The sequence below is a fragment of the Acomys russatus genome, chromosome 30 (genome assembly GCF_903995435.1).
Source record: "Acomys russatus chromosome 30, mAcoRus1.1, whole genome shotgun sequence".
Taxonomy (NCBI): domain Eukaryota; kingdom Metazoa; phylum Chordata; class Mammalia; order Rodentia; family Muridae; genus Acomys; species Acomys russatus.
This window is the reverse complement of record NC_067166.1, coordinates 38,709,099-38,736,005: the sequence shown is the minus strand read 5'-3', so window position 1 is coordinate 38,736,005 and position 26,907 is coordinate 38,709,099. Positions and strand designations below refer to the sequence as shown.

The 26,907-nt window shown below is 39.5% G+C and overlaps 1 protein-coding gene across 3 annotated transcripts in view; it reads left to right on the top strand.

The window, feature by feature from the left end:
• The window catches only part of Mctp1 (multiple C2 and transmembrane domain containing 1), a 587,757-nt gene that overhangs the window by 218,765 nt on the left and 342,085 nt on the right, over window positions 1–26,907 (top strand). For all 3 annotated transcript variants that reach the window (XM_051172525.1, XM_051172527.1, XM_051172526.1), the window contains exon 2: window positions 19,727–19,841. In XM_051172525.1, the coding sequence (XP_051028482.1) occupies window positions 19,727–19,841 (115 nt within the window). The remainder of the gene's footprint in view (window positions 1–19,726; window positions 19,842–26,907) is intronic.

The following is a 26,907-nucleotide window of genomic DNA, read 5'->3' as shown; positions in this document are numbered from 1 at the left end:
GGATGCCCAGTGAAAGGATGTGCAGAGAGGACTTGAAGGGAAAGGAAGGCGATTTTGATTAATGCTAAAAAAAGGTGATATATTAAGATAGTTAAAAAATACTTGAGAAATAAATAAGCAAACTTCAGAACTGTTAAACTGGGCATCTTTGCACATGACCTCTGCAGAAGGCCAGCTTCCTGGAACTGCTTGATAGCATCTGTTCTCAGTGGTCAGAGGAGAGGTGAAACATGACCAATCAACTGCTGACAGTAACAAACAAATGGCTGATTAAAACTCTAGAGTGTAACTGAAGTTTTAACTATAACCACCACTTCCATTCTGAAGTAAGGTTGCAGATAAGTAAGTGTTCTAATTAAGGTTCAGAGCATGAAAATTACAGTGTGGTTTCAGATCGTAATTCACTTAGCGTTTTCCTTTTATCTGTCAGAAATTTTCCATGCAGTCTAAGAGTGTGAACTTTTATAAAATCATAGTTTGACTCTACTTCTATTCCCTAGCTAACTTTTGGTTTATAAAATATCTGCAACTTACAGTAGTAAGAACACACATTTCTTAGGTTGTTTTGTATGTGTGAATCTATGTGCTTTATGTATGTGTATGCATAGAGGCCAGAGTAGCACACTGGGGTCCTGCTCTGTCACTTTCTACCATATTCCCTTGAGACAGTGTCTCCCACTGAACCTGGGGCTGGGCTGCTGAGCATAAGCCCCAGTGATCCCCATCTTTGCCCTGATGGCACTGGGGTTCCAGGTGTTAGCACCAGCACTGCCGTGTCCGGCTTTCCACGCAGAAGCTGAGCATCTGAATGCGTGTCCCCATGTTTGTGTGGCAGCACGTGTTCTTCCAGCCTGACGCATCTCCCAACCCCTTATTGGCTTCTATGTGCAAAAGACGCCAGATATTGTTTGTATCCCATCATTGGGTTGAAAACAATGAAAAGTATAGCTTAATTCACTTAAATCGTAGGGTAGATCTACTGACTCAGCCAACCAGAAAACCCCAGATAACTCAGTAGTTTGTTCAGGTTACCAGATTGTACTTTGTTTGTTTCTTTACCCAACTTTTCTCATGATCTCATTATTACTTTGATCTCACATTTGTCTACTATCCAGTGTGGCTGCCAATAGTCCCACAGCCATGTGCAGGCTTCTTTTTTATTGTCACCAAGGAGGGATGATTGTGCTTTTTCTCCACAACATTTTCAATCAAGTCTCAGAATGTACCATGATTGGAATAGCTTAAGTCTCTCATGCAACCCTGGAACTGGTCACCACGGTGGAGGGCTTAGTGAGATTTGTCTTTGTGACATGCTTTATCTTCAAAGCTCATGAGAGCTCTGTTTCCCTACAACCTCATCAGTGACCAAGGCTGGAGATCTTGGTAACATAACAAAGTGCATGTGGGCCACTGCATTTATACAGGCATGTGAGAGGGCTTGCCATGTCCTAGCCAGGAAGTTCTACAGGTCTCTGGGTTAGCTTGTGGAACACATTGACCCTACACCTACTTTTAAATTGCTGTTAAAAGCAGAACAAGTACATAGGGAAACCCTTGGTGTGTCAAATTAAGTTGTGTGCTTCTGTGACAGTAGCACAGAATCCTGTTTAGCATCACTTGGTCATCTTAAAGGTCACTTTATTTTTTTTAACACATTTTTATTGAAAAATAAAATAATTCATATTACATCTCATTTTCTATCCCATCCCATACATCCCCCAATTCCTCCCTCCCTCCCACTTTCACCTCAATCCCCCTTCCCTATGACTGTGACTGAGGGGGACCTCCTCCCCCTGAATATGGTGCTATGGTATCAAGTCCCTTCTTGGTAGTCCGCTATCCTTCCTCCCAGTGCCATTGGGCCTCCCCAACAAAGGGACATGCCAAATATGGGGCACCAGAAATCCTGTGAAAGTCAGTCCCCTGTCTCGACTTAACTGTGGAGAATGTTCTGTCCCTTGGTTAGATCTGGGTAGGGGTTTGATGATGGCTGCATGTTTTGTCCTTGGTTGGTGCCTTTGATCAAGCAGAACCCCTGGGCTCAGATCCACCCATCATAATGCTCCTCTTGTAGGTTTCTAGGACCCTCTGGATCCACCTACTTCCCTATCCCCTATATTTTTCTCACCTAGAGTCTCAATAGGATGTTCTCACCTCTATCCCACTTTCCTGGTAGGTGCAGATTTTCATGGGACCTTCCCCTTGGGCTAGTGTCCAGTTATAAATGAGTATATACCATTTGAGTCTCTCTGCTTCTGGGTTAGCTCACTCATTATGATCATTTCTAGTTCAATCCATTTGTCCACAAATTTCGGGAATTCCTTGTTTTTAATAGCTGAGTAGTATTCCATAGTGTAAATGTACCACAGTTTCTTTATCCATTCTTCTACTGAGGGACACTTAGGCTGTTTCCATGTTCTGGCTATTATGAATAAGGCTGCTATGAACATGGTTGAGCAAATCTTCTTGTTGTGTGCTGGAGCTTCTTCTGGGTATATTGCAAGGAGTGGAATAGCTGGGTCTTGAGGAAGCCCTATTCCCATTTTTCTGTGATAGCACCAGATAGATTTCCAAAGTGGCTGTACTAGTTTGCATTCCCACCAGCAATGAAGGAGTGTTCCTCTCTCTCCATATCCTCGCCCGCATGTGTTGTCACGTGAATGTTTGATTTTAGCCATTCTGATGGGTGTAAGATGGAATCTCAGAGTTGTTTTGATTTGCATTTCTCTGATGACTAGAGATGTTGAGCTTTTCTTTAGGTGTTTCTCAGCCATTTGATATTCCTCTGTTGAGAATTCTCTGTATAGTTCCAAGCCCCATTTCTCAATTGGGTTATTTGGTTTGGTGGCGCTTAATTTCTTGAGTTCTTTATAAAGTTTGGATATTAGACCTTTGTCAGATGCAGGGTTGGTGAAGATTATTTCCCAATCTGTAGGCTGTTGCTTTGTTCTTTTGACAGTGTCTCCTGCCTTACAGAAGCTTCTCAGCCTCATGAGGTCCCATTTATTAATTGTTGTCCTTAAGGCCTGGGCTGTTGGTGTTCTGTTCAGGAAGTTGTCTCCCGTGCCAATGTGTTCCAGGCTCTTCCCCACTTTTTCTTCTAACTGATTTAGTGTCTCTGGTTTATATTGAGGTCTTTAATCCATTTGGACTTGAGCTTTGTGCATGGTGACAAGTATGGGTCCAATTGCATTTTTCTACATGTAGAAATCCAGTTAGACCAGCACCATTTGTTGAAGATGCTATCCTTTTTCCATTGAATAGATTTGGCTTCTTTGTCAAAAATCAGGTGACTTTATGTGTGTGGATTCATATCTGGGTCTTTCAATTCGATTCCATTGATCAACCAGCCTATTGCTGTGCCAGTACCATGCTGTTTTAATTACTATTGCTCTATAGTACAGCTTGAGATCAGGTATGGAGATTTCTCCTGAGGATCTTAAAGGTCACTTTAAAGTTGTGCCATGAGGAAGTTCAGAAAACAGAAGTGATTGTTAACTCCCCTTGTCATATGATAGTACCCAAATTTGGCCAACTTAGTGTAGGGTTTTTTTTTTTTTTTTTTTTTTTTTTTTTTTTTTTTTTTTTTTTTTTTTTTTTTTGGTATATTTATTGGCCATGGAGACATTTGTGTATTGATAATTTGTCAAACAAATAAAATTAACACTACCTCTTTACACCTCTTTTAGAATTGGACATCTCACAAACAAGCATATTTTTTTCTTTTTTTTAAATTTTTTTTTATTAATTTATTCTTGTTACATCTCAATGTTTATCCCATCCCTTGTACCCTCCCATTCTTCCCTCCCTCCCATTTTTCCATTATTCCTCTCCCCTATGACTATTCCTGAGGGGGATTACCTCCCCCTGTATATGCTCATAGGGTATCAAGTCTCTTCTTGGCAACCTGCTGTCCTCCCTCTGAGTGCCACCAGGTCTCCCCCTCCAGGGGACATGGTCAAATGTAAGGCACCAGAGTACATGAGAAAGTCATATCCCACTCTCCACTCAACTGTGGAGAATGTTCTGACCATTGGTTAGATCTGGGTAGGGGTTTAAAGTTTACTGCCTGTATTGTCCTTGGCTCGTGCCTTAGTTTGAGCAGGACCCCCGGGACCAAATCTGCCTATCATAATGTTCTACGTGTAGGTCTCTAGGACCCTCTGAATCCTTCTATTTTGCTATTCTCCCATGCGTCTCTCATTTAGAGTCCCAATAGAATGTCCTCCCCTCTGTCCCAGTTTCCTGGTAAGTGAAGGCTTTAGTGGGACATGCCCCTTGGGCTAGTATGCAGATATAAATGAGTATATACCATTTGATTCTTTCTGCTTCTTGGTTAACTCACTCATTATGATCATTTCTAGCTCAATCCATTTATCCACAAATTTCAGGAATTCCTTGTTTTTAATAGCTGAGTAGTATTCCATAGTGTATATGTACCACAGTTTCTTTATCCATTCTTCTACTGATAGACACTTAGGCTGTTTTCATGTTCTGGCTATTATGAATAAGGCTGCTATGAACATGGTTGAGCAAATTTTCTTATTGTGTGCTGGAGCATCTTCTGGGTATATTCCAAGGAGTGGAATAGCTGGGTCTTGAGGAAGCCCTGTTCCCATTTTTCTGAAATAGCACCAGATAGATTTCCAAAGTGGCTGTACTAGTTTGCATTCCCACCAGCAATGAAGGAGTGTTCCTCTCTCCCCACATCCTCACCAGCATGTGGTGTCGCTTGAATTTTTGATCTTAGCCATTCTGATGGGTATAAGATGGAATCTCAGAGTTGTTTTGATTTGCATTTCCCTGATGACTAAGGAGGTTGAGCATTTCTTTAAGTGTTTCTCAGCCATTTGATATTCCTCTGTTGAGAATTCTCTGTATAGTTCCAAGCCCCATTTCTCAATTGGGTTATTTGGTTTGGTGGTGTTTAATTTCTTGAGTTCTTTATGTAGTTTGGATATTAGACCTTTGTCAGATGTAGGGTTGGTGAAGATCTTTTCCCAGTCTGTAGGTTGTCGCTTTGTTCTTTTGACAGTGTCTCCTGCCTTGCAGAAGCTTCTCAGCCTCATGAGGTCCACATAAAGGCCTGGGCCGTTGGTGTTCTGTTCAGGAAGTTGTCTCCTGTGCAAATATGTTCCAGGCTCTTCCCCACTTTTTCTTCTAAGTGACTTAGTGTCTCTGGTTTTATGTTGAGGTCTTTAATCCACTTGGATTTGAGTTTTGTGCAAGGTGACAAATATGGGTCCAGTTTTATTTTTTTTACACATAGACCTCCAGTTAGACCAGCACCGATTGTTGAAGATGCTATCCTTTTTCCATTGAATAGATTTGGCTTCTTTGTTGAAAATCAAGCGACCATATGTGTGTGGATTCATATCTGGGTCTTTGATTCGATTCCACTGATCAACCAGCCTGTTGCTGTGCCAGTACCATGCTGTTTTAATTACTATTGCTTTATAGTACAGTTTGAGATCAGGTATGGAGATTCCTCCGGAGCACCTTTTATTGTACAAGATTGTTTTAGCTATTCTGGGTTTTTTGTTTTTCCATATGAAGTTCAGAATTGAACTTTCAATGTCTTTAAAAAATTGTGTAGGTATTTTGATAGGGATTGCATTGAATCTGTAGATTGCTTTTGGTAGGATGGCCATTTTACTATGTTAATTCTCCCGATCCATGAACAAGGAAGATCATTCCATCTTCTCAGGTCATCTTCAATCTCTTTCTTCAGAGTTTTGAAATTTTTTTCAAACAAGTCCTTCACTTGCTTAGTTAGAGTAACTCCTAGATATATTATATTGCCTGTGGCTAATGTGAAGGGTGTGGTTTTCCTAATTTCTTCCTCTGCAAGCTTGTCATTTGTGTATAGGAAGGCTACAGACTTTTTTGAGTTAATTTTGTATCCAGCTAGTTTGCTGAAGGTGTTTATCAGCTGTAGGAGTTCTCTGGTGGAATTTTGGGGGTCACTTATGTACACTATCATATCATCTGCAAATAGGGATAATTTAATTTCCTCCTTTCCCATTTGGATCCCCTTGATCTCCTTTTGTTGTCTTATTGCTTTGGCTAGAACTTCGAGTACTATATTGAAGAGATATGGAGAGAGTGGGCAGCCTTGCCTTGTTCCCGATTTTAGAGAAATTTCCCTGAGTATCTCACCATTTACGTTTTGCAAGTATTTTATTTAGTATTTTTGCATCGATGTTCATAAGAGAAATTGGTCTGAAATTCTCTTTCTTTGTTGAGTCTTTGTGAGATTTAGGTATTAATGAGACTATGGCCTCATAGAATGAATTTGCTAATTTTCCATCCCTTTCTTTCTTTTCGAGTAGCTTGACTAGTATTGGTATTAGCTTGCCCTTGAAGGTCTGGTAGAATTCTGCACTGAAACCATCTGGCCCTGGGCTTTTTTTGGTTGGGAGACTATCGATGATTGCTTCTATTTCTGTAGGGGAAATGGGACTATTTAGCTTCAAACAAGCATATTTTAAAATAGTGAGATATATTCTTGATTTCCCACCTTTTAAAAAATAATTCATATCTCAGCCAGGACTCTCTCAGACACTGTAAGTAAGAATAACTGATAGTTACACACTTTTTACAGACTGCCCTCAGATGAAAGCATTTGATTCATAAGTGGAGAGTTTCCCAGAGTTCTGAAACTGTGAAGTTTCACCATTTGTTGCTGAGAAATGACTTCAACATCTGCCGTCTACACACTCTTTCACCAGAAAGCACTCCAACATCAACTTTTTTTTCAACCAGATGGAATCAGACTATTATTTTGAAAGAATAAAGAAAGGATCTAAGGATTTTATTTTACAATTGGATAACATGTGTGTCACATACTATCTTATTTAATCTTCACAATGGCCTGCCCACTAGGTGTGATTTCTATCCCTGTTTTGGAAGATAGAAATATGGACTGTGATGTCATAAGTCTGAGGAACACTTGCAGAATATTTGCTTTTATTTTGAAATCAAAAAGGGAATTCAGAAGAAACATAGGTCAGGCTTCACATTCAGGTGATCTGAAGCTCTGAAAGGTTAGGAGTTTGTCTGAGGTAACAGGGTTAATTAGAAAGAATGGAAAGTGCAGCCCACATCTTAGGCCCACTGGCCTCCCGTGTGTGTGCTGCCCACACATGAGAATGTAGAAGAATTTAGAAGGGTGCACTTCTTAAATAATGACTCAGGTGATTTATTCTTTGTTAGCTGTTGCGTTCAACAAGGAAAAGGAAGGAAGTGGGTGAGAAAAGATAGGGCTGACCATGGTGAAAGCACCTTCTAAGAGCCTGTCCTTCTGCTTCCTGGGTGTGGCTACTGACACCATGCAGTTGGAGCCGCAGAAACTTCTTACAAATGCTTGGGCTCTTTCCCTGTCATGTTTACAATAGTCTAAGGCTCATAGAAAAGCTGTAAAGATCGAGCACAGAATTTCTGTTTACCCATGTTCAGTTTTCTCTACGGTTAGTGTCTTATAATAATACTGATTTTGCTATTGTTATATTAAAAAATATACATGGGCTGGAGAGATAATGCCTGCCACACAAGCATGAGACTTGAATTCATATCCCCAGCATTCATGTAAAGAGCTGAGTCTGGAGGCATGTACCCATAACACCAGCCAAGTCAGGACAGAGACAAGCTAGAGCTCATTGGCCCAACCAACTGGACTACATCATAAACTTCATGAATTAGGGTAGGGAGCAATCAAAGAAGACACCCAACATTGACCTGTGGCCTCCACAAACATCACATGCATGGACTTCCATGTGCACACACAGCTCACACCACACCCCACATACACACAGACCACATACATAAAGTCCCCAGTTTGTTTGGATTTCCTTGGTTATCATTTATGGCCCCTTTTCTGCTCCAAGGTTTCATCTAAGATTCTGCAGTTCACTTGGTTTTTATATCTCTTTAGGATTCTCATAGTTGCATTAGCTTTACAGACTTGATTTGTTAATCGCTTCAGTCTTTTCTCGTGTTTGATGACATTCACAATTTTTTGAGGAGTACTGGTGAGGTGTTTTCCTAGCGTATCCTTCAGTTTGGCTTGGCTAATGTTTTCCCTAGTAGTCAGGTGAGGCCGTGTTTGGGAAGGCAACAGAGCTGAGGTGTCCCTCTCATGGCATGTTAGCAATGGTATGTGCTCTCTCCATGAACTGTCACTGACATTCCCACCTCCTGCCTGTCTCTAGTGCAGCTCTTTGTTTTCTCTGTTCCTCCCTTCCTCTCCCTGCTTTTTCTGCACCCTTCAGAAGGCCATAGCTAAGCCCTGCACACAGTGAAGGAATGAAGTGTGTGCCTTATTTCCTCAAGGAGTGGCAGCAGGTGTTGGTTTGGATTCTTCTGCCCTATAAATTTGTCTCTTTGCCCCCATTTTGTGTATGTATTCAATCAGTTAATATCTATTCGTGTAGAATCGTGGATACCTAGTTATCTCCGTAGATTATAATTCAGTACTGCACTGTGTATTTTGTGTCTTGAAAACTTTTAAATAGTTTCTTCTATGAGAATTTGCAAAAAAGTGGGGGGAAATCCCTGCTCACTGAGGGATTCCTTGTGACAGGCTCCATGGATGGCTTCATGTTTGTGCTGTGGTTTGATCCACGGGGCAAATCATGCTATTTGCACAGGGAAACATGTGAAATCCTGCCCAAGCCACAAGAGCACCTTTGGCCATGAGGTTGTTCACAGAGATGAGCTACATCTGATCTTTATTTTGAACCAACTGTGAACAAGAATGGTACAGGATATGCTTTGTTCCTTGTGAAGCCACTGTTGAGTCAAAGCAAGTTTGTGCAATTCTATTACACAAATACTTTTAATTTTTGAAAATGACCTATTTTTACTTTTTTATTTACATGTTTGTGCCTGCATGAGATTATGTGTACCATGTGCACACAGGTACCAGAGGAGGGTAGAGGAAGGCACTCGAGCCCCAGAAACTGGAGTTTCAGGTGCTTATAAGCCACCTGATAACAAGAAGCTAGCCTTGGGCCTTTGGAAAGAGCAGTAATCACTCTAACCTCTGGACTATCCCTTCAGCTTTTTGTCTTTAGCATACTGTAGCACATTACCTAAGGGTAGATGCAGTAAAGAAAGATGTTATAATCTTAAATGCTTCATATTTCCACTTTTTTATTTTTATACCTTTATAGACCCCATATCTGTGGAAAGTGTAAAAACGAAAAAGTAGGTCCTCTTGTCACCATGTGTATGTTCTCGGGAACTCTTCCTACTCCTTTCTGTGCATACAATTCCCATGGAATTGATGCACTTCATAACCAGCGTGCAGCTATGCACCGTATTTCCTACCTCACTTGTTTCTCCTGAATGTTTGCTTCTCCATGTCAATAAAAATACTCCAAATTAGCCATGTGTGTTCTCAGAAAGACTGGATGATCACTATGGTTCTTTGGGCTTTTCTGGAGTTGACTGTGAAATAACTAGGCTCCTAAGCCTAAATCACTATGAAAAGCTATATCTGAAAGAAATCCAGTGGGTAGGAGTTTTTGGCAGTGTTTTGTAAAAGCAGATGACACTGTAAATCTATGAGGTGACAGTTTTCTGGATGTGAACGCACAGGTAGGAGATCACATCAATCAAATATCTGCTGTATAAACTTCTCTCTGAGATTATTAAGGTCTCAAAAACTTGGGCAGGAGAGAAGGCTCAAGCCATTAAAGACAGGCCCTCAACCAAAAAAATATATAATCTCAAGAATATAAAATCCTTTCAAACAAACTGTCTTGTCATTTATATTGTCCAAATTATGAGAATTTAAGAGTGGCCTAATCTACTAAAGCGTATCTGGCAGGGGTGGGCATCCACAGAAAGACACTGTTCTTCATGGTGTTGCCTTATTGTTAGCGCTGCTATTTAATAAAATTTTGATTTCTTTGAGGAAGAAGGAGACTGTCTGGGATGTTATCAAAAGTAAATAAGGTCAGAGAAGTTTAATCCAAATGAAGTCTGCCTTTCTTTGACACTGATAAATATTGATTTGGTAAAATAGTAAGTATAAAGTCATCAAGAAATATATGAGAAGTTACCATTTGAAGCTTAACAAGTGTCTGTGTAGTCTCTGATTAACTGTTAGAGAACACAGTAGTAGCAAGTTGAAAACACAAAGAACCTCTTTTGAAAATTACTTGGCTCCAAAGCAATTTTGGTCCATGGTTATCTTACAATACCTTTTGCCTCATAGCGACAGTGTAGTTAGGCCTGACATCCAAGGCCTTGGGATCTGATTGACACCTACTGCCGGATAACTTCTTGCATGTAAATCTTTTCCATTACAAAGCACTTTGACATATTTTATTTCATCACCAAAACCATCCTTTGTGATGTACAGTGCATCCTGTCAGCATTAGCAAGCGAAGACTCAGAGAGAAAGAGAAACCTTTGGGGCTAAGGTCAAATGTTGTGATGACAAGTGTATTTATCAGCTCAGTTTGTAAAGCCAAGCCTGGGAACTGTGGTCTAATTGTAAAGGGGTGTGGCCATGTACATAAGGATGGAGAAAAGAGGATTGTGTTTGCCTTGACTCGGGGTTTGGATAAACTAGATGTGTAGGTGGAATTTACCAGTGACAGTGAAGCATTGGTGCACGGAACAGTCAATTTAGCAGACAGCCCATGCATGAGTAATCAGAGTGGTGGGAGTCCAGAAAAGGTATCCTAGAAACACTGGGTTTTGTACTTTTTAAAACAAAAGCAAGTGTTGCTGTTTCTTAGGATGGGTGTTTTCATGCTTCTCCCTGCCCCCTGAGGCTAATGGAAATGTAAAAGTCCCACAACAGAGCCCAGAGTTGAAGCTCAACTCTCAGGCTATGGTAAGCTATGATGTGAGGAGAGCTAATGTGTGGTTAACTGGGGGCTAACTTGTCAATTACCAAATTCGTCCATCCTAGGTCACCTGCCACAATTCTATTGACATCTTCCTGTACCATATAATTTTTTACTAACAGTGTAAAGACCTGAGCTTGTCATGTCTTTCACCTCTCTGGCTCCTTCCCATTTCTCATCTTTCTAGCGTCCCAAGACAGCCATCACACACTACTGCAGTAAGGCTGGTCATTCCCAGGTGACTAGCTATTTTACGTCTCAGGACACCTTTGTGCCCCATCTTAAATATTAGTTAGAAGACCCAGATGGCTACTTCCTTGAAGAGCCCTTGCTTGCATCCACTTCCATCACTCACTGAGTTTTGTTGGGTTATAGAATAGAATCCACTACAGGCCATGCAAGCAGACAGGCAGGGCCAGAGGACCAGGTTTGAGTAGGAAAAGGGTCTGGTGGCCCTGAGCCACATCCCACGCCTGGAGCTGCCATACGGTACTGCTGGTGGCAGGGGCTGTAACCAGACTCTGTCACAGCTTCCCTGGAAGAACCAGATTGTTCCACCACTGTGCAGTCAGAAAACCACAATGCTTGTTTGTGCCTCAAAGCACCAAGTAATGGAAAGGCCTAAGTCACATGGTACAATGCAAAGCACTGGGAAATATACGTATTAGAGTTCTAGTCTCACTGCTGAAAGGGCACTGCGATACACGGAAAGAGACAGCATTTTTCTACACGTTCCAAACTGTAATGCCAGTAAATAACTAAAGTAAAAGTAGATGGATTCACAACTATAGACGAGAAATCAATCCTGTAGAGTACTTGATGTAGAATACTTGATGCTTTAGTGTATCTCTTGAATCTCCAATTCCCACCTGATGCATCCTTTGAAACCCAGAAGTCTAATTTTGAGAATCAGAAACAAAGAGTACTCCAGCAGAAGGACCAGCCAGTGTTTTTGTTATAGATAAACTAACGCGGCAATGCTGCGGCTTTGGCATGGTTCACCCTCACATGAACTTGTGTTGAAGTTTTGTTGCTAATGCAGTAGAGGTGGGAAGGGGATCATTCCTAGGTATGCTGCTTCTTCTCATGAATAACTTTTGCTCTTACAGAAATGCGCTGTTGTCAAGAGAATAGTGCACATTCCATAAGAGCCGAGCAGAAACCAGTGCTTTCCCAGTTTCCAGAACCATGAGCCAAAACAAGCCTCTTTCCTTTATATATTTTATACTCTGAGGCATTGTGTTATAATAATTTTGAATATACTCAGATCGGTAGCATCTGTATGCATAAAAGAGTTCTAACTTTTTAAAATTCCAGATTACTATTTGTAGAATCCAGGGGTAGGGATATGGTTATTAAATATTTAAAAATTCTATATTTTACTTAAGTAGTAATTTTTGAAGCAAAACTCAAGAGGAAATAATAAAGGAGAAAAGCTTTTTACAGCTTGAGTCATCCACTTGGTGACAGGTGTTAGGAGCTTTTCCTCTAGAGCCGTACCATGAAAAACAGGCATGCCTTAGCCTTCAGGAAGCTTGCAGGGTAACAGGAAGATGGATGACAAAAATAGCTGAACTGGTCACTAGCTCCTTTTAATTGCCATAGCTACTGTGAAAGTACCATTTTCCTGGTCTCCAAAGCAGTCCACTACAGAGAACAACTGATTGGGTATGTCAGCCACGGCATTCGAACTCACCAGCATATTGTTTCAGAGTTATATGTTTGCTTGGAGGTTTGGACATGTCTTTCATAATACACCTTTGTGTTTGGAAGCTTATTAAATATTTTTAGTAAAAATATTGTAATTAAAATATAACTATATCATTTACCTTGTTCCCTTTCTTCCCTCCAACCCTTTCTATCCCCCTTCCCCTGCTCCCTTGAAAAATTTGGCCTCTTTATTAGTTATTGTCACACACCACACGCACACACACACATATACACACACACACACACACATACCACTAAATATATAAATATACAACTTTCTCAGTCTGTTTGGTGTTACTTGTATGAGAATGATTTTCAGGTATGGCCATTTGGTATTGGATAACCAGTTCAGGACTTCATCCCTGAGGAGAACCAATTATGCTTTTTCAGGTCTGTCTTAGCATGTCTATCTGCACTGTACTTCTTCAGGTCTGTGTAAGCATGTCTATCATCAGCATTTAGCTTTTGCCAATCATACTGTTGTGTTATTACAGACAAAGCTCCCTTCTTAATTCTAGCACACAGTGTCCATCAAGAGCTTTGGTATTTCTCCCACTCTTTTAAGCTTTCCACCCATCTTCCATTGTGTTTCCTGAGCCTTAGATGCAGAAGATGTACTGTAGGTATACACATTGGAGCTAGACAACCACAATCAATTGTTTGTAACCGTTTCCTTCCATTGCAAAGAGGTTTCTTTGATGAGGTTTGAATACTAAATTTATCTGACTGAGCCCTGATACCAAAGCAAAAGTTTTTTTTTTTTAAGACAACTATAAGAAAACACAGTCACATCCTTATATACTCATGCATAGGGCTGGCATGCCACTGGAGCCTGATGTGGTGGCCTAGATCCTGCCCCTTCCTTAATTTCTGTCTTCCACCACTCTTCTCCATCTTTCCAGGAACTCAGCCCAGACTTCGGCATAACTCATTCATCTGCGTTCTACACCTGCGACATCTTGTCAGTTGGAAGATTCAGCTGACTGCACCTTCTCTGTATCTCTCAGACCCATCTTTGCTTTTTCTGACCATTTGCCGGATCATACTCTTGTGGCTTCATCTGCACCATTATGAAAATTTTAAAATATTTCCTATATAGATAGAATTCCTCCATTTTCACCCATCTTTTTCTCCCTATCAGCAAAAAAAGGTAGAGATTTCTTCATATCAAGAATCTGATTATTTAGCTAAGAGCAGCAATCAGTAAATAACAGACACTAAGTATTTTGTAAATGTGGTCTTCTCTCTCCAAAAGTCCATGAAGGTTTTGTTGTTGTTGTTGTTGATTCTGCTGCTGTTTATGGACTGCAAACCTCCTTGGTGTGGTCTCACCACACTCCAGGACTCCTCACTGTGTATCAAAGCAGTGATACACGTTCTTGTGTTACTCAGTCCTGGGCTCAAGCTGGTTTTCTTGATGCTTACTTCCTCCAAATATTCCTTTGTCAAAATTCCACCCATAATTTTAGATCCTGAACCTATCATCTCTGAGACCTCCTCAGACTGTCTTCCCCTTTGTAATAAGTAGTTTTGTCCTCCAAATGGCTAAATACCTTCATGTTTCAATCTTCTTTTCATATGGTTCTTTGATGGATTAAATTCCATTTTGATCAATTATAAAGCTACCTGAAGGAATAATTCTAAGAGCACTCTTAGGTTCCGCAAGGAGCTGACACCAGACAAGATATCACAGAGGAAACAGAGTGAGCAGACTGCCTGTGGACTAGCTAACTTTGTTGTGGATGTCCACATTTTTCTAAACCCATCTTGATACTGTGTCCTTGAAGACATCTATCCCTAAAGTGTCCATTGGAACTCATGCTCAGTTTTATTCTTAAGCACTCCAAATCTTACAGTCTTTGACAATCTACCACGATGAATTTGGTATTTAAGATAGTGGGCAGTAGTGGAAAAGAAATGCATAAAAAGCTGGCAATTGTCTTTAAAGACTTTCTTTGCTGACAAACATAGAAATCAGGAGAACAGAGGTAGCGGTGATGAGGGGAAAGGATGATAACAGGAGTAATCGGCGTGTAAGCCCTAGTCTATTGTGGAAAAATAGGTCAGAATTTGTGAAAGACACAATAGATAAATTTGTGTCAGAGGCACATTTAGAATGGCCAGCTTGACCTATAGTGTGTGGCTGGGAATGTTTGATTGAAACTAACACTTACATGCAAGTATTCTCGGTACAGCTGATGGTTAAGCATAATCACCTAGGTGGTAAAACAGATTCATTCACAAGTCCAAGTAAAGGCTATCCCTCCACTATGGTGACGATTCAATGTTAGAAAAATTACCAGCTAAAAATTTGGTGTAATATACAGTAAAATTCATCAGTCAATTTTAAAACCCAAGTATATTAAAAGTAGGAGAAAAGGCTTAAATTTAATGAAAATCATGATAATGCTAACTTGCTAGAAGTACACAAGAGACTGGAAGGGAAAATGGAAGGGGAATTTAGATGATTATATTATAATCTCAAGAATTTTTTAAATTATATTTAAAACAAGCAGGTGTAATTCGGAAATGCCCCTTTTGGAAAAGCAGCAAGATTAAAAAATAAGCAACAAAAACATTACAAAAGTAAAGCAGGTATTAATTATCTACAGAAGATATTTTTGTACTCAGAAAACCAAAAATATGACTTGCAGAATGAAATGAGATAAAAAATCACTATATAAAATAGCATGTGTCCATTAGATTAGAAATAACCTGATCAAAATAGAAATTGAAAACAGTCATTCCATTAACAACACAGACAAAAATAAATAAATAAACCAAAAGCCTATGAGCATTCAAGACTAAAATTACATAGAAATAGGACCTATATGAAGAAAATAATACTGTTTTATGAAAGGTCATAAACAGGACCTGAAAAGACTGCAAAGTTCTATTTCCCCCTGGAATATGTAACACATGAAATTATAAACATTTTTCATATTGATGTAGAAATCCAATGCAGTGTTGATCAGAATTTTAGGCTTTTGTTTTTGAGTGATTGCTGTATGCCAGGTGCTGCACATCTTATGTGTGTCCAAGCTCACAATGTATTGCTGTCAATGTAGCCTTATTACTTAAACAAGAAAGCAAAATAAGCGATGAAAGGGGTAAGTTGTGGTGTCAACGCCAGCCAGCCTGGCCCAGCTAAACCAGAAAAAATAAAAATGCACCTCATGAAACTGAAAAGCTTCTATAAAGCAAAGGACACTGCCAACAGAACAAAGAGACAGCCTACAGACTGGGAAAAGATCACCACAAACCTTACATCCTACAAAGGGCTAATATCCAAAATAAATAAAGAACTCAATAAATTAAATACCACCAAACCAAATTATATAGTTTAAAAATTGAGGTACAGAGCAAAACAGAGGATTCTCAACAGAGGACTATTGAATGGCCGAGAAACACTTAAAGAAATTCTCAAAGTCCTTACTTATCAGGAAATGCAAATCAAAATGACTCTGATAGTCCATCTTATGCCTATCAGAATGGATAAGATAAAAAACTTAAGTGACAGCACAGGCCTGTGAGAATTTGGAGAAAAGGGAACACTCCTCCATTACTGTTGGGAGTAATGCTTGTACAACCACTTTAGAAATCAATCTGGTGTTTTCTCAGAAAATTGGGAATATTGCTACCTAAAGACCCAGCTATACCATTCCTGGGCATATACCCAAAAGATGTTCCACCAAACAAGAAGGATATTTGCTCAACTATGTTCATAGCAGTTTGTTCATAAAAGGCAGAATCTGGAAACAACCCAGATGCCCCTCAACCAAAAAATGGATAAAGAAACTGTGGTACATTTACACAATGGAATACTACTTAGCTATTAAAAATAAGGAAATCTTGAAATTTGAAGGCAAATGGATGGAACTAGAAATGATCATCCCGAGTGAGGTAACCCAGACCCAGAAAGACACTCATAGTGTATACTCATAAGTGGATATTAGACCAACATAGATGTCTTCTGAGAGACTCCACCCAGTGGGAGATTGGGACATATTCTGGAACTTGCTGCTGGACTCCAGGTGGAGGCTAGAGTGGTATGGAAGAATGGGGGGATGGAAGGACCCACAGGGTTCAGGAACCTCACAAGGAAATCACCAAGGCTGGCAATCTAGACCCAGGGAGGCCTCCACAAAGTGTTGCACCAATGAAGGACAATGCATCCAGTGAACCTAGACCCCTGTTCAGATATATCCAATGGACAGCTCATTCTCCATGTTCGTGAGGGGAGCAGGGACTGTCTCTGACATAAACGTTGGTGCCCTGATTTGATCCCTTTTCCTTAGTCGGGAGGCCCAGCAGGCACACATAGGAAAGAGAAGCAGGCTATGTGGATGAGACCTGATAGGCTGTGATCATATGGTGGGGAAGGAGGTCTCCTTCTGTCAGAGGTCTAGGGAAGGGGAATAGGACAGAACAGGGAGGAAAGGTGGGAATGGAAAGATATAAGTGAGGGGATAACAACCAGGATGTAAGCGATTAGGTCATAATAAATTAAACTTTAAGAATGCAACTATAATTAAGAAGCATTTATAAAACAAAAGTGAAGGTAGCTACACAGTATAACAAATACTAGAATTCAAAGTATTTTATGCAAATGCCTTGGAATGAACAGAGAAATAAACATCAGAGGGAAGTCACATGGAGAGCCAAGTGTACTTGAGAACTAATGTATTATAAAGGGAAGTTACAAGTCCTGGCTGCCAACCATGCTCTATACCCAAGAGTACAGGGACAGCACAAATTGCACTTAGTGAATTATTTTTTTAAAAAAGACACAGACATGGGAGAGGTGGGGAGATAAGGAATGGATGTGGGAATTAGGGGAGGGGTAGGGGTGAATATGATCAAAATGCCTTGTACAATTTAAAAGGGTTTTCATTTCATATGGTATATTTAAATCCTGCTTTGGTAGTTTAAAGAACTACATAAAAATAAAAATTGTAAGAATATTTTTAACTATGGAAATAATAATCATGGTATATTTAAAAGTTAAGAAATTCGTAAGTGTAGAAATTATAGAGGGAATAAAACAATTTTACCTGCTCAATTGTTTAATCATCACATACAACACAGAAGGCACACCAGGAGAAAATACTTGCAACAAGACAAAAAATGATTACCATGTGGAGGGTTGCAGGAAAGCAGAGAAAGTTGGCCAAAGCATAAACATTTCAGTTGTTAGAGGAATAAGTACAGATACCCAATATTTAGAAAGCATGACAATGTAGCTTGATAGTAATACTTAACTGTATATTTGAAGTTTTATTAAACGTTCTTACCACAAAGCAACATATGTAAAAGGATAACAAGATGGGGTAAGAGCTGTATTGACTGACTTAATTGCAATAATAATTTCAATAATACGTAAATATAAAATCATTCTTTCATATGCCAGAAAATAATAGGATTTTCCTCATTACACATCAATACAGCCAGGAGGAGTAAGAAAGAGAACAAAAAGAATAAGGATGGAGGAAAAGAGGAAAAGAGGAAAGGAGGGAGGGAGGGAAGGGAAGGAGGGAGGGAGGGAGGAAAGGGGGAGAGGGGGAGAGAGGGAGAGAAGGAGAGAGAGAGAGAGAGAGAGAGAGAGAGAGAGAGAGAGAGAGAGAGAGAGAGAGAGAGAGATGTTTATTGGTCAGAAAAGTGACTGTGGTATTTTCTTACATAAATTGTAAAAAATACAAAATTATACTATGTTCAATCTGAAAACTACATTTGACATGTATGTGCATCAGTATGTGTCTTTGTGTGCATCTGAGTAAGGCTTTGAGGACCATGAAAGCTTATATCCCAAACTCTTAAAAATAGGTCATCCAAGAAGGGTGAGAAAAATGATGGAACCTTATTTTTCATTCGGCTGATGTTTGAAGGCTTGGCTTGTATTAGCGCTAGTAGGAATTAAAAGACAAAGGCAACTGGGAGCTGTGGTGCAGAAGAGCGATGAGATTTAGCAGCTATTTGGGTGTGAGTGGGAGGCAAATGAAGAAGTCAAATCTGGCTCACAATTTCCATCCTGGGGGCCTGGGGACTGCAGCTACCGTTTATGGAGGCAAGGATATTATGGGGGAACAGAATGAATTCTTTTCATTGTTACCAAAGGAGAGATGATGAGTTCAGTTGTCAATCAAAGTAACAGTGCTCCTTGTTTTAAGTGATAATTGCTCCAAAAGGGAAGCTTTCTACCCAGATCTTAAAACCTCAAACAAAGTACTGATTCAATTAAAGGTGATTTTTGCAGTACGTGAATTATAGCTCAGTAAAGTTTTCTTGGTGCTGCTTTATATCTGCCCTTTCTGTGAATTGTGGCACAGGGAGCCAGAATTTTCCCTACTGTTCCTTCTTACCCATGCAAATTTGAAAATTAAAGAGCATCCCTTTAACCAGAAAAGAAATGAGAATCTTAAATAATCTCAAACCTGGGAAGAAAGTAAGTTGTCCCGCTGTATACAAGTGAGCTCAAAGTATAAAATATGAACTGTACAATCTTCATTAAGCATTGTTGTTTAAAATAGTCTGTTAGCCAGCCTGACTGAAGTCTCTGGATCTATAAATAGCTCTACACTTTGATTCCAAAGAAAGAAGCATTGGAAATTGAGCACCATTGAGAATTGGTTTCTTGCAAATACTGTCAAAATGCTGAGAGAATTTATTTCTATATAATTATATCATATTTTATGTTGGGTCTGTAATTGAAGCATAATCCATCAGCAGGAGATCTTTTGCATAAATGAGTTAATACAATCACCTGAATAAATTCTTTGTTAATTTTCAGTTATATAGGTTAATTTCTTTTCCACGTTTTTATTTTCCATTCATCATTCATTGAATTGTTTATTTCACACACAATTTCTATGTTAATTTTTCTCAGACAAATTATATAATCTTCCATAGGCAATGTTTTTCATACTGAAACTGCTAGCTGTAAGCAGAGCTAAAATAGAACATTTATGTTACTGTCATGCTTTTATTTTGAGTTTAAAGACATTCATGAATTTTCAATCCTTTAGAGAACTGTGTGTGCTTTGATTGATTTCATTGGCTGATTTTTATAATTTGTTTAAAACTTCATACAGTCCCCCACTGGAGAAATTTGAACAAAGAAAATAATCTTATTACTTTGTATATTTTTTATTTTCCAGAAAATAAACACAGGTGGAACCAGTAATGCAGATGTCCCTTTGGCTGAGCCCGGAATGTACCAGTTGGACATCACACTAAGAAAGGGTCAAAGTTTAGCTGCCCGTGACCGAGGAGGTAAGAGCTTAAGAACAGTATCACTCAAAGGGTTCTCTTTGTTCTGTGACCACTCTCTTTTCTTTGTGACTGCTTCTGTTTGAAAAACTAAACTGTAATAGATTTGTCAGAAGTTTGAGTTCACAGACACACTTTAACTTGCTACTCAACTCTTCTGACTTCACGGATGCAGTTCCATAGCTCTGGCCCAGTTGGTAAGCTTCCCACCAAATTATATGCACTATAGATCCACAGGCATTGGATCATTGACAGGCAAGCATACAGTCACATATTAAGGTATACATGTACATAGGTGAGCATACCTTCCAATAGGTGAGGTATACATGTGAATAGATGAGGTACATATGTGCACATGTCGGCATACATTTACAAAGGTAATGGAGGCATTAACATGGGTAAGGCATATAGTTACATAATTGAGGCATATACAGATAGTTGAGCATACAGTTACATACGTGAGCACAAATTTGTATGGGTGAGATTTTTTTTACATAAGTAAGCTATATATTTATGTAGGTGAGACATGTATACATTGGTGACTGTATATTTACCTAGGTAGGCATGCATTTACATAAGTGAGTATACATTTACACAGCTGAGGCATATATTTACATTAGTGATGCATATATTAACATGAGTGAGGTTGGCATCATTTACATGGACCATACATACATTTATATAGGTGAAGTGTACTTTTCCACAGATGAAATATAGATTTATGTAACTCAGCCCACAATAAATAGGTGATGCATACATTTGTTTAGGTGATCATTTATTTACACAAATAAGGCATACATTTACATAAGCCAGACACATATATATGTATGTGTAAATACATACATACATACACATATATACATATACACATAGATGAAGATACATGTTTATAGGGGAGGCATACAATTACATAGGTGAATTTATGTTTACATTGGAAACTGCCAAAATATAGCTTCTGGTAGAACAGGTTCTTTGTTTCCTGTAGTTGCTTAGTTCAATCTGCTGACACTATGGGGTCTGAAACATCTCCTCAAATCTTGGAGACTTAATCAGTAGCTGTCTGAAGCTGAGTTGGATGGCTACTTCCTGGTGGAGTATGAAGAAACCTGTAGGCAGTGCTAAGGGCAAAGGCAGCCAATACCTTTTAGTTCTCAGATTCCAGATTCCTAGGCAGTCTCTTGATGATCTAGTCTGGGGCACATTGGAGCTTCCTAGACCCAGGGTTGAGGCAGAGTGATGGAAAGAGACCCACTAACCTGGCTAGCAGCCTGAGGAATGACCAACACCTGCTGCACAGGCAGTCTGGGAGCCCTGCACTTTCTGGAAGCCAAGTGGAGATGCCACACCTCCCATGAGGAGGAAGGCTAGCCCTTGAGCCTCTGCTAGCTCACCAGTGGAGATGCCACGCCTCCCATGAGAAGGAAGGCTAGCCCCTAAGCCTCTGCTAGCTCACCAGTGGAGATGCCACATCTCCTATGAGGAGGAAGGCGAGCCCCTAACTCTCAGCTAGCTCACCATCAGATGAGAGAAGGCCTGATGCTGCCTTTGCCTCTTCACCTCAACCAATATCTACACTCAGAAAGTCAGAGGAGCCAGGAGCGCATACTCTCATTGCTATCCTGTGTCTCTAAGTTATAAATTATCTAGTGTAATAATAAATTTTCATGGGCATCATAAGAATGGACTCAGTTTTAAGTAAAAACGAGTAAACATCACAGCTTTCTTGATGAATAGATAGTGATAAAAGTGTTAAAATTTAACTAGATAAGGGAAACTTTTCAGAATTAAATATCTGCTCGAGAAGCTAAGGGAAATGTTTATTAAATCAGACTGTCTCAGAAGTTGAACTCAGAATAGAGAAACAAACTAAGGCAAAAAAATAAAAAAATAAAAATACAGTTAGCATCAATTAACAGGACTTTTTATTATTCAAAATGATGTCAAACTAAATTGTCATTTGATCTAAAATACAATTAAAACAGGAAACAATATAAATCCTTTAATCCCAGCTCTGTTCTCAATATTGTTACACACATAGACATATGGCTACTTATTGTAGCATTCTTTATAGTTATATGATTACTAAAACAATATAAAAATCTGCAAATAGGTGACTAGTTGAAGGAACTATAGATCATCCACACAAGAGGAAAGCCTTTAATTGGGGCAGGGGGAGTAAGGAAACTGTCTAAAAGTTAGTGTGGAAAATTTTACAACATAAATTGTTAAGTTCGTATAGCCAAAGTTCAAGAAGGTGTCAGCAGAGTGAAATATTTCTTGTGAGAAATGAACAGCTATAACAAATCAGGCATGGTCTGCTAATCTATGCAAAAAATACAGGAAGAAAATGGTCAGACACTAATGGGATTGGTGACATTGGGTGACAATGGGTGGCAAGAATAGGGATGAGAGAGAATAGGGGAAGAGAAAACAACATTTTTTCAAGTAAATTCTTCTTCCAGTACAGCCAGTTCTTCCTAGGCTGTGAACCCAAAAATCAGGATACAGAAAAATGTGCAGAATATTATACTTTAGAGCATGACTGCCAATATTGAAAGTACTTAATAAGTATGCTAAGAGCTAGCTAGCAAAAAAGTAAATACACTGTAGATAGTGAGACCTGACTCTCTTATGGTTGGAAAAGTGATGTCTAAATATAGAAAGGGGAAAAGCTAGACTAAATCCTGAGGAGTCATAGATACCAGTTTGAATTGCTATGTGTGTGTGTTGAGATACACAAATGGATAAACGTGTGTGTGTGTGTGTGTGTGTGTGTGTGTGTTCTGTACCTGTCCGCTAGGAAAGCCTAGCAACAATGGCAGATGTAATAACAAAAACAGTAATTAAAACACCAAGGGTCCAAGTCTTTGTTTCTGAATATAATATTCCTAATGCAACTGATGAAGACTTTTAAAGAAGTGATTGATTACAGCTCTGGGTAGGGAAAGTGCAAGATGAGCTTGGAACATTTTGCCCTGACAAAAAGTAAATATGAACTTTAAAAAATTGCTAGCGGAATGTCAAAACACAAGAGCCACTTCAAAGAAGCCAGAGATGACTGCAAGTGAGACAGTTTCAGCAATAGTGTTACTGATGGTGATAACGCGTGAACGATACATATTTATCACTGTAATGAATCAATGGTTGAATACATGAACGGGAGGGAGGGGAAGACAGATTCCCTTGTAGAAGAATTTTGGTCCACAAATAGAGAATTAAAGATGCAAATACTAAGCCACCATAAAAGGATACCACTGACACAATCCCTGGCAGAAAGTATCAACAAACGGATACTACAATTGTATAGCAGAATATTTGGAACATTTCAAAGTACAGCTGTGGAAGAGGCTGACTTGGCCAAGTTACAACTTACAGGTAGTTACTGTTGGCAGTAATGAATTGTACAGGCAGCATTTGCTTCAGAAAACATGCACCAAGAAATGCACACCATGTCTACGGACATTGGTGTCAAGAAGCTCAACACACTTTTAAATGTACAATCTTGGCAAACTCTGCCATCATAGACTGTCGTCTGCTTGAGCATAGTGGCCCCTACCCTTAAGACACTGTGTACACTTTCTCTTATCCCTCTTTTTCAGAATTAATACACTATATTCTTTGTACAGCATGCTGGGTTTCATTATTATATTTTTCAAATGCGTATCGTGTGAACTAGCATTTACCCCCCATTGCCCTGCATTGAGTAGCATATAAAATATACTAAATACACATTTAAATCTAGATTCTCTTGTCCTGCCATACCCTGTTTCACCCAGTCTGGATTTCACATGGACGTAGTACTGTCTTTGTTATAGTAGTAAATTATTCTCAGATAGAAACATGAAACAAGTTTCAGGAGAATGAGCATGCTAGGTATTTAAAGAAACATTATTTCTCAGGGAAGACGAACATATCATACACTTAAAGTGCTAAATTTCATCTAACCTAGTCAGTTTTCTCTACTTTTGCTCTTGAAAATAATTTTAACTGTTTGTGTGTGTGTGTGTGTGTGTGTGTGTGTGTGTGTGTGTGTGTGTGTGTGAAAGTTCACTCAGGTGATTATGAATTTATAGTATCAGATTCCATGGATCTGGAATTGGACCTGTAGAGGCCTGTTGTGGCCTGTGCCCAGGATTGAACTATGGCTGTCTGCAAAAGTAGCAAGTTCTCCTAGCTGCTCCTCTATTTGCTGCCTGTTGCTGTGATAAAGACCACAACCAAAAGGAATTTAGAGAGGAAAGGGTTTATTTGATGTACATGACTCAATCACATCCTACCACTGTGAAAAACCTAAGTAGGAACTCAAACAAGGCAAGGACCTGGAAGCAGGAGCTGAGGCAGAGACCATAGAGGAATGCTGCTTACTGGCTGGCTCTCCGTGGTCTGTGAACCTGCTTTCTTACACAGCTCCAGACCACCTGAATAGGCAGCATCACTACTCAATGACTAAGAAAATATCCTACAGACTTGCCCACAGTCCAACTTTATGGAAGCGTGCCTCTCAATTGAGATTCTCTCTTCTTAGATGACCCTAAATTGTGTTAAGTTGACAAACACCATCACAACAGCTGAGCCATCTCTCCAGCCCCAAAGACAAGTTTTTGTTTGTTTGTTTTGTTTTTAGGTAGAAGAAAAACTGAAGTTAAATTTATGATTGACTGTCTTGAATAACAGATGATTTGACATTTGAAGAGGTAGATTCAAGTCACATTAGGTGTGTAATATAAGGCTGCAGTTAATTGGTAGGACAAGTAAATGGAGGTGGAGAATTTAAAGTAAGAAGGCAGCTCTGCACTGAAGTTATGGAGGAATATGCCTTTGATTTAGGACTTAGACTTGGATTTCTTTTTTAATGTATTTTAATGATTTGTTGCATGGATGTCTGTGTACCACATGTGCCGTCCATGAATAGGCCAAATGAGGGCATCAGATCCCATGGAGTTTGAGTTACAAACTATTATTAGCTGTCTTGTGGGTGCTGAAAACCAAATCCTGGCTCTCTGGAAGAACAGTCCGTGCACTTAACCACTGTGCCATCTCTCAAGCTTCTTGAACTTGTATTCCAAGTATAAAAACAGAAAAGAAAAGGAATACAATATGAGAAGGGTTAGAGGAATGTCAACAGTTATTTGGGATAATTTGAAAGATAGAGCTGAGGAAAAGAGGAAGAAGAAAGGAAGGAAGAAAAACTGTGGGAGTCTGAAGGTTCACAGCACTATGGTGCCTGGGGGCCACACAGAGATGAGAAAAGAATAGCTAATGACACATGTATAACTGTTAGAATTAAGAGTCACTATGTGTTTATCATTTATTACAATGTTGCCTTCATATACTGCTCAGGAGAATGGAAAGGAAAGAATCCCACTTCACCATCATGGTCAACATCCCCGTGATGTTTGGAAGTAAATTCCTGTGGAATCCTTCATGTGCAGTAGTCACTGGTGTAGGCTGGGCCAATATTCTTCCTTTTATTGGACCTGATTTCCAACATAGCCATATGACTTAAAATGCTCCTCCATTTTCCTGAGTTCTGTTCTCTTTTCCTTAGGCACTGTGATGAAATATAGATGGTATGATCTTGAGAATCTTACACACCTAAGTTGAGAGATAAGTTGCACATTTTATTGGATGTGCGGCTTTGAATGAGAAGTGCATCCTTTCCCCTCTAATGATAAGGTCCAGGGTTAGCAAACAGAAATGCAGCATAGTTTCATGTAAGTAATATATTGTCTTTCATTTGTGTATGGGCAAATCTCAAGTAATATTTAAGGCATGCCGATACTAAAAGTACTTATTGTTTTCCTGAGAGATGATTATCACTTTGTCTTGTAGTCCATTCAGCTTTCAAAAAGGTTTACATTTTAATTAGGTTGGATTTTTCATGAGATGACCTTCTTGGCAAACTGTCCATTCTATCATCTATCATAGTTGGAAGGTGATGTGTTCTAAGCAGACTGATTGTACTACGTGTAAATTAAGAGCAATTTAGATAGGTGTGTCTGTTAATAGCAATTCTCTTCTCTTCCATTTCCTGGAATTCAGGTCATGGAGGACATACTGGTTTCCTGGAATTGCCCCTTAACAGAGCACCACACAGGGCCCCACAAGAAGGAAATGCATTAGCCCAGAGTTTTTGAAGCCAAGAATTTAAAAACTACGATATAGCAAGCCAAACTCTCCTTACATGTTCCAGGAAATAATTGCAGTTTTCAGCTTGCTGCTTCTGTTGCCCAAGCAGTCTATGGTTTACAGGGACATCGGTCGCCCTAATCTCTGATTCCATCCTCACATGGTGTTCCGCTCTGTGTCATCACCGCCCATGCCTCCCTCCCTTTTCTCTTATAAAATGATCAAAGTCCTCCCTAATTCCAGAATGGTCTATTCACAAGCCCTCGAGCTTAATTACACCTTCAGACAGCTTATTTCAAACTGAGATCATATTCGCAAGCACTAGGGATCAACATGGATGGGTTATGAGGAAAGCCGAGGTAACTTACTGCAGCAGTGATTCTTTACCTGTTCGTGAGAGCAAACAGCCCTTTCACAGAGGGCATAGCAGCTGTTTACATTAGGATTCATAAGAGTAGCAAAATTATAGTTATATAATAGTGGCAATAAAAATAGTCTTATGGTTGGGGGTCACCGCAGTATGAGGAACTATGTTAAAGGGTTGCAATGTTAGGAAGGCTGAGAACCACCGTACTACAGGGTATTTCTTTTCATTATATGCCAGGAATAAATTGGGGTAAACAAAAAAATGAAGTTGTTTATTTGTTTATGACATTGCTATAAGTTCGGCATACTGTGGATCTGGAGATCTCTGTCAGGGCACCTGGAGCTTCGGGAGTCTGTCCTGAGCCTTAGGTGCTGCAGAGGAGTGCCCAAGAGGCAGAGAACTGTGTCCTCAGGATGGAGTAACAACAGTAGAAACCGACAGATGGACATGGCTTTGGAAGTCAGCCCCCAATTAACCTTCAGTTTTAATCACTAACTAAGAACTTACACCAGATCTAGCACTGGTGCAAAAAGATGCAAAAGGAGTTGAGGCCAAAACTAAAACATTCCAGGT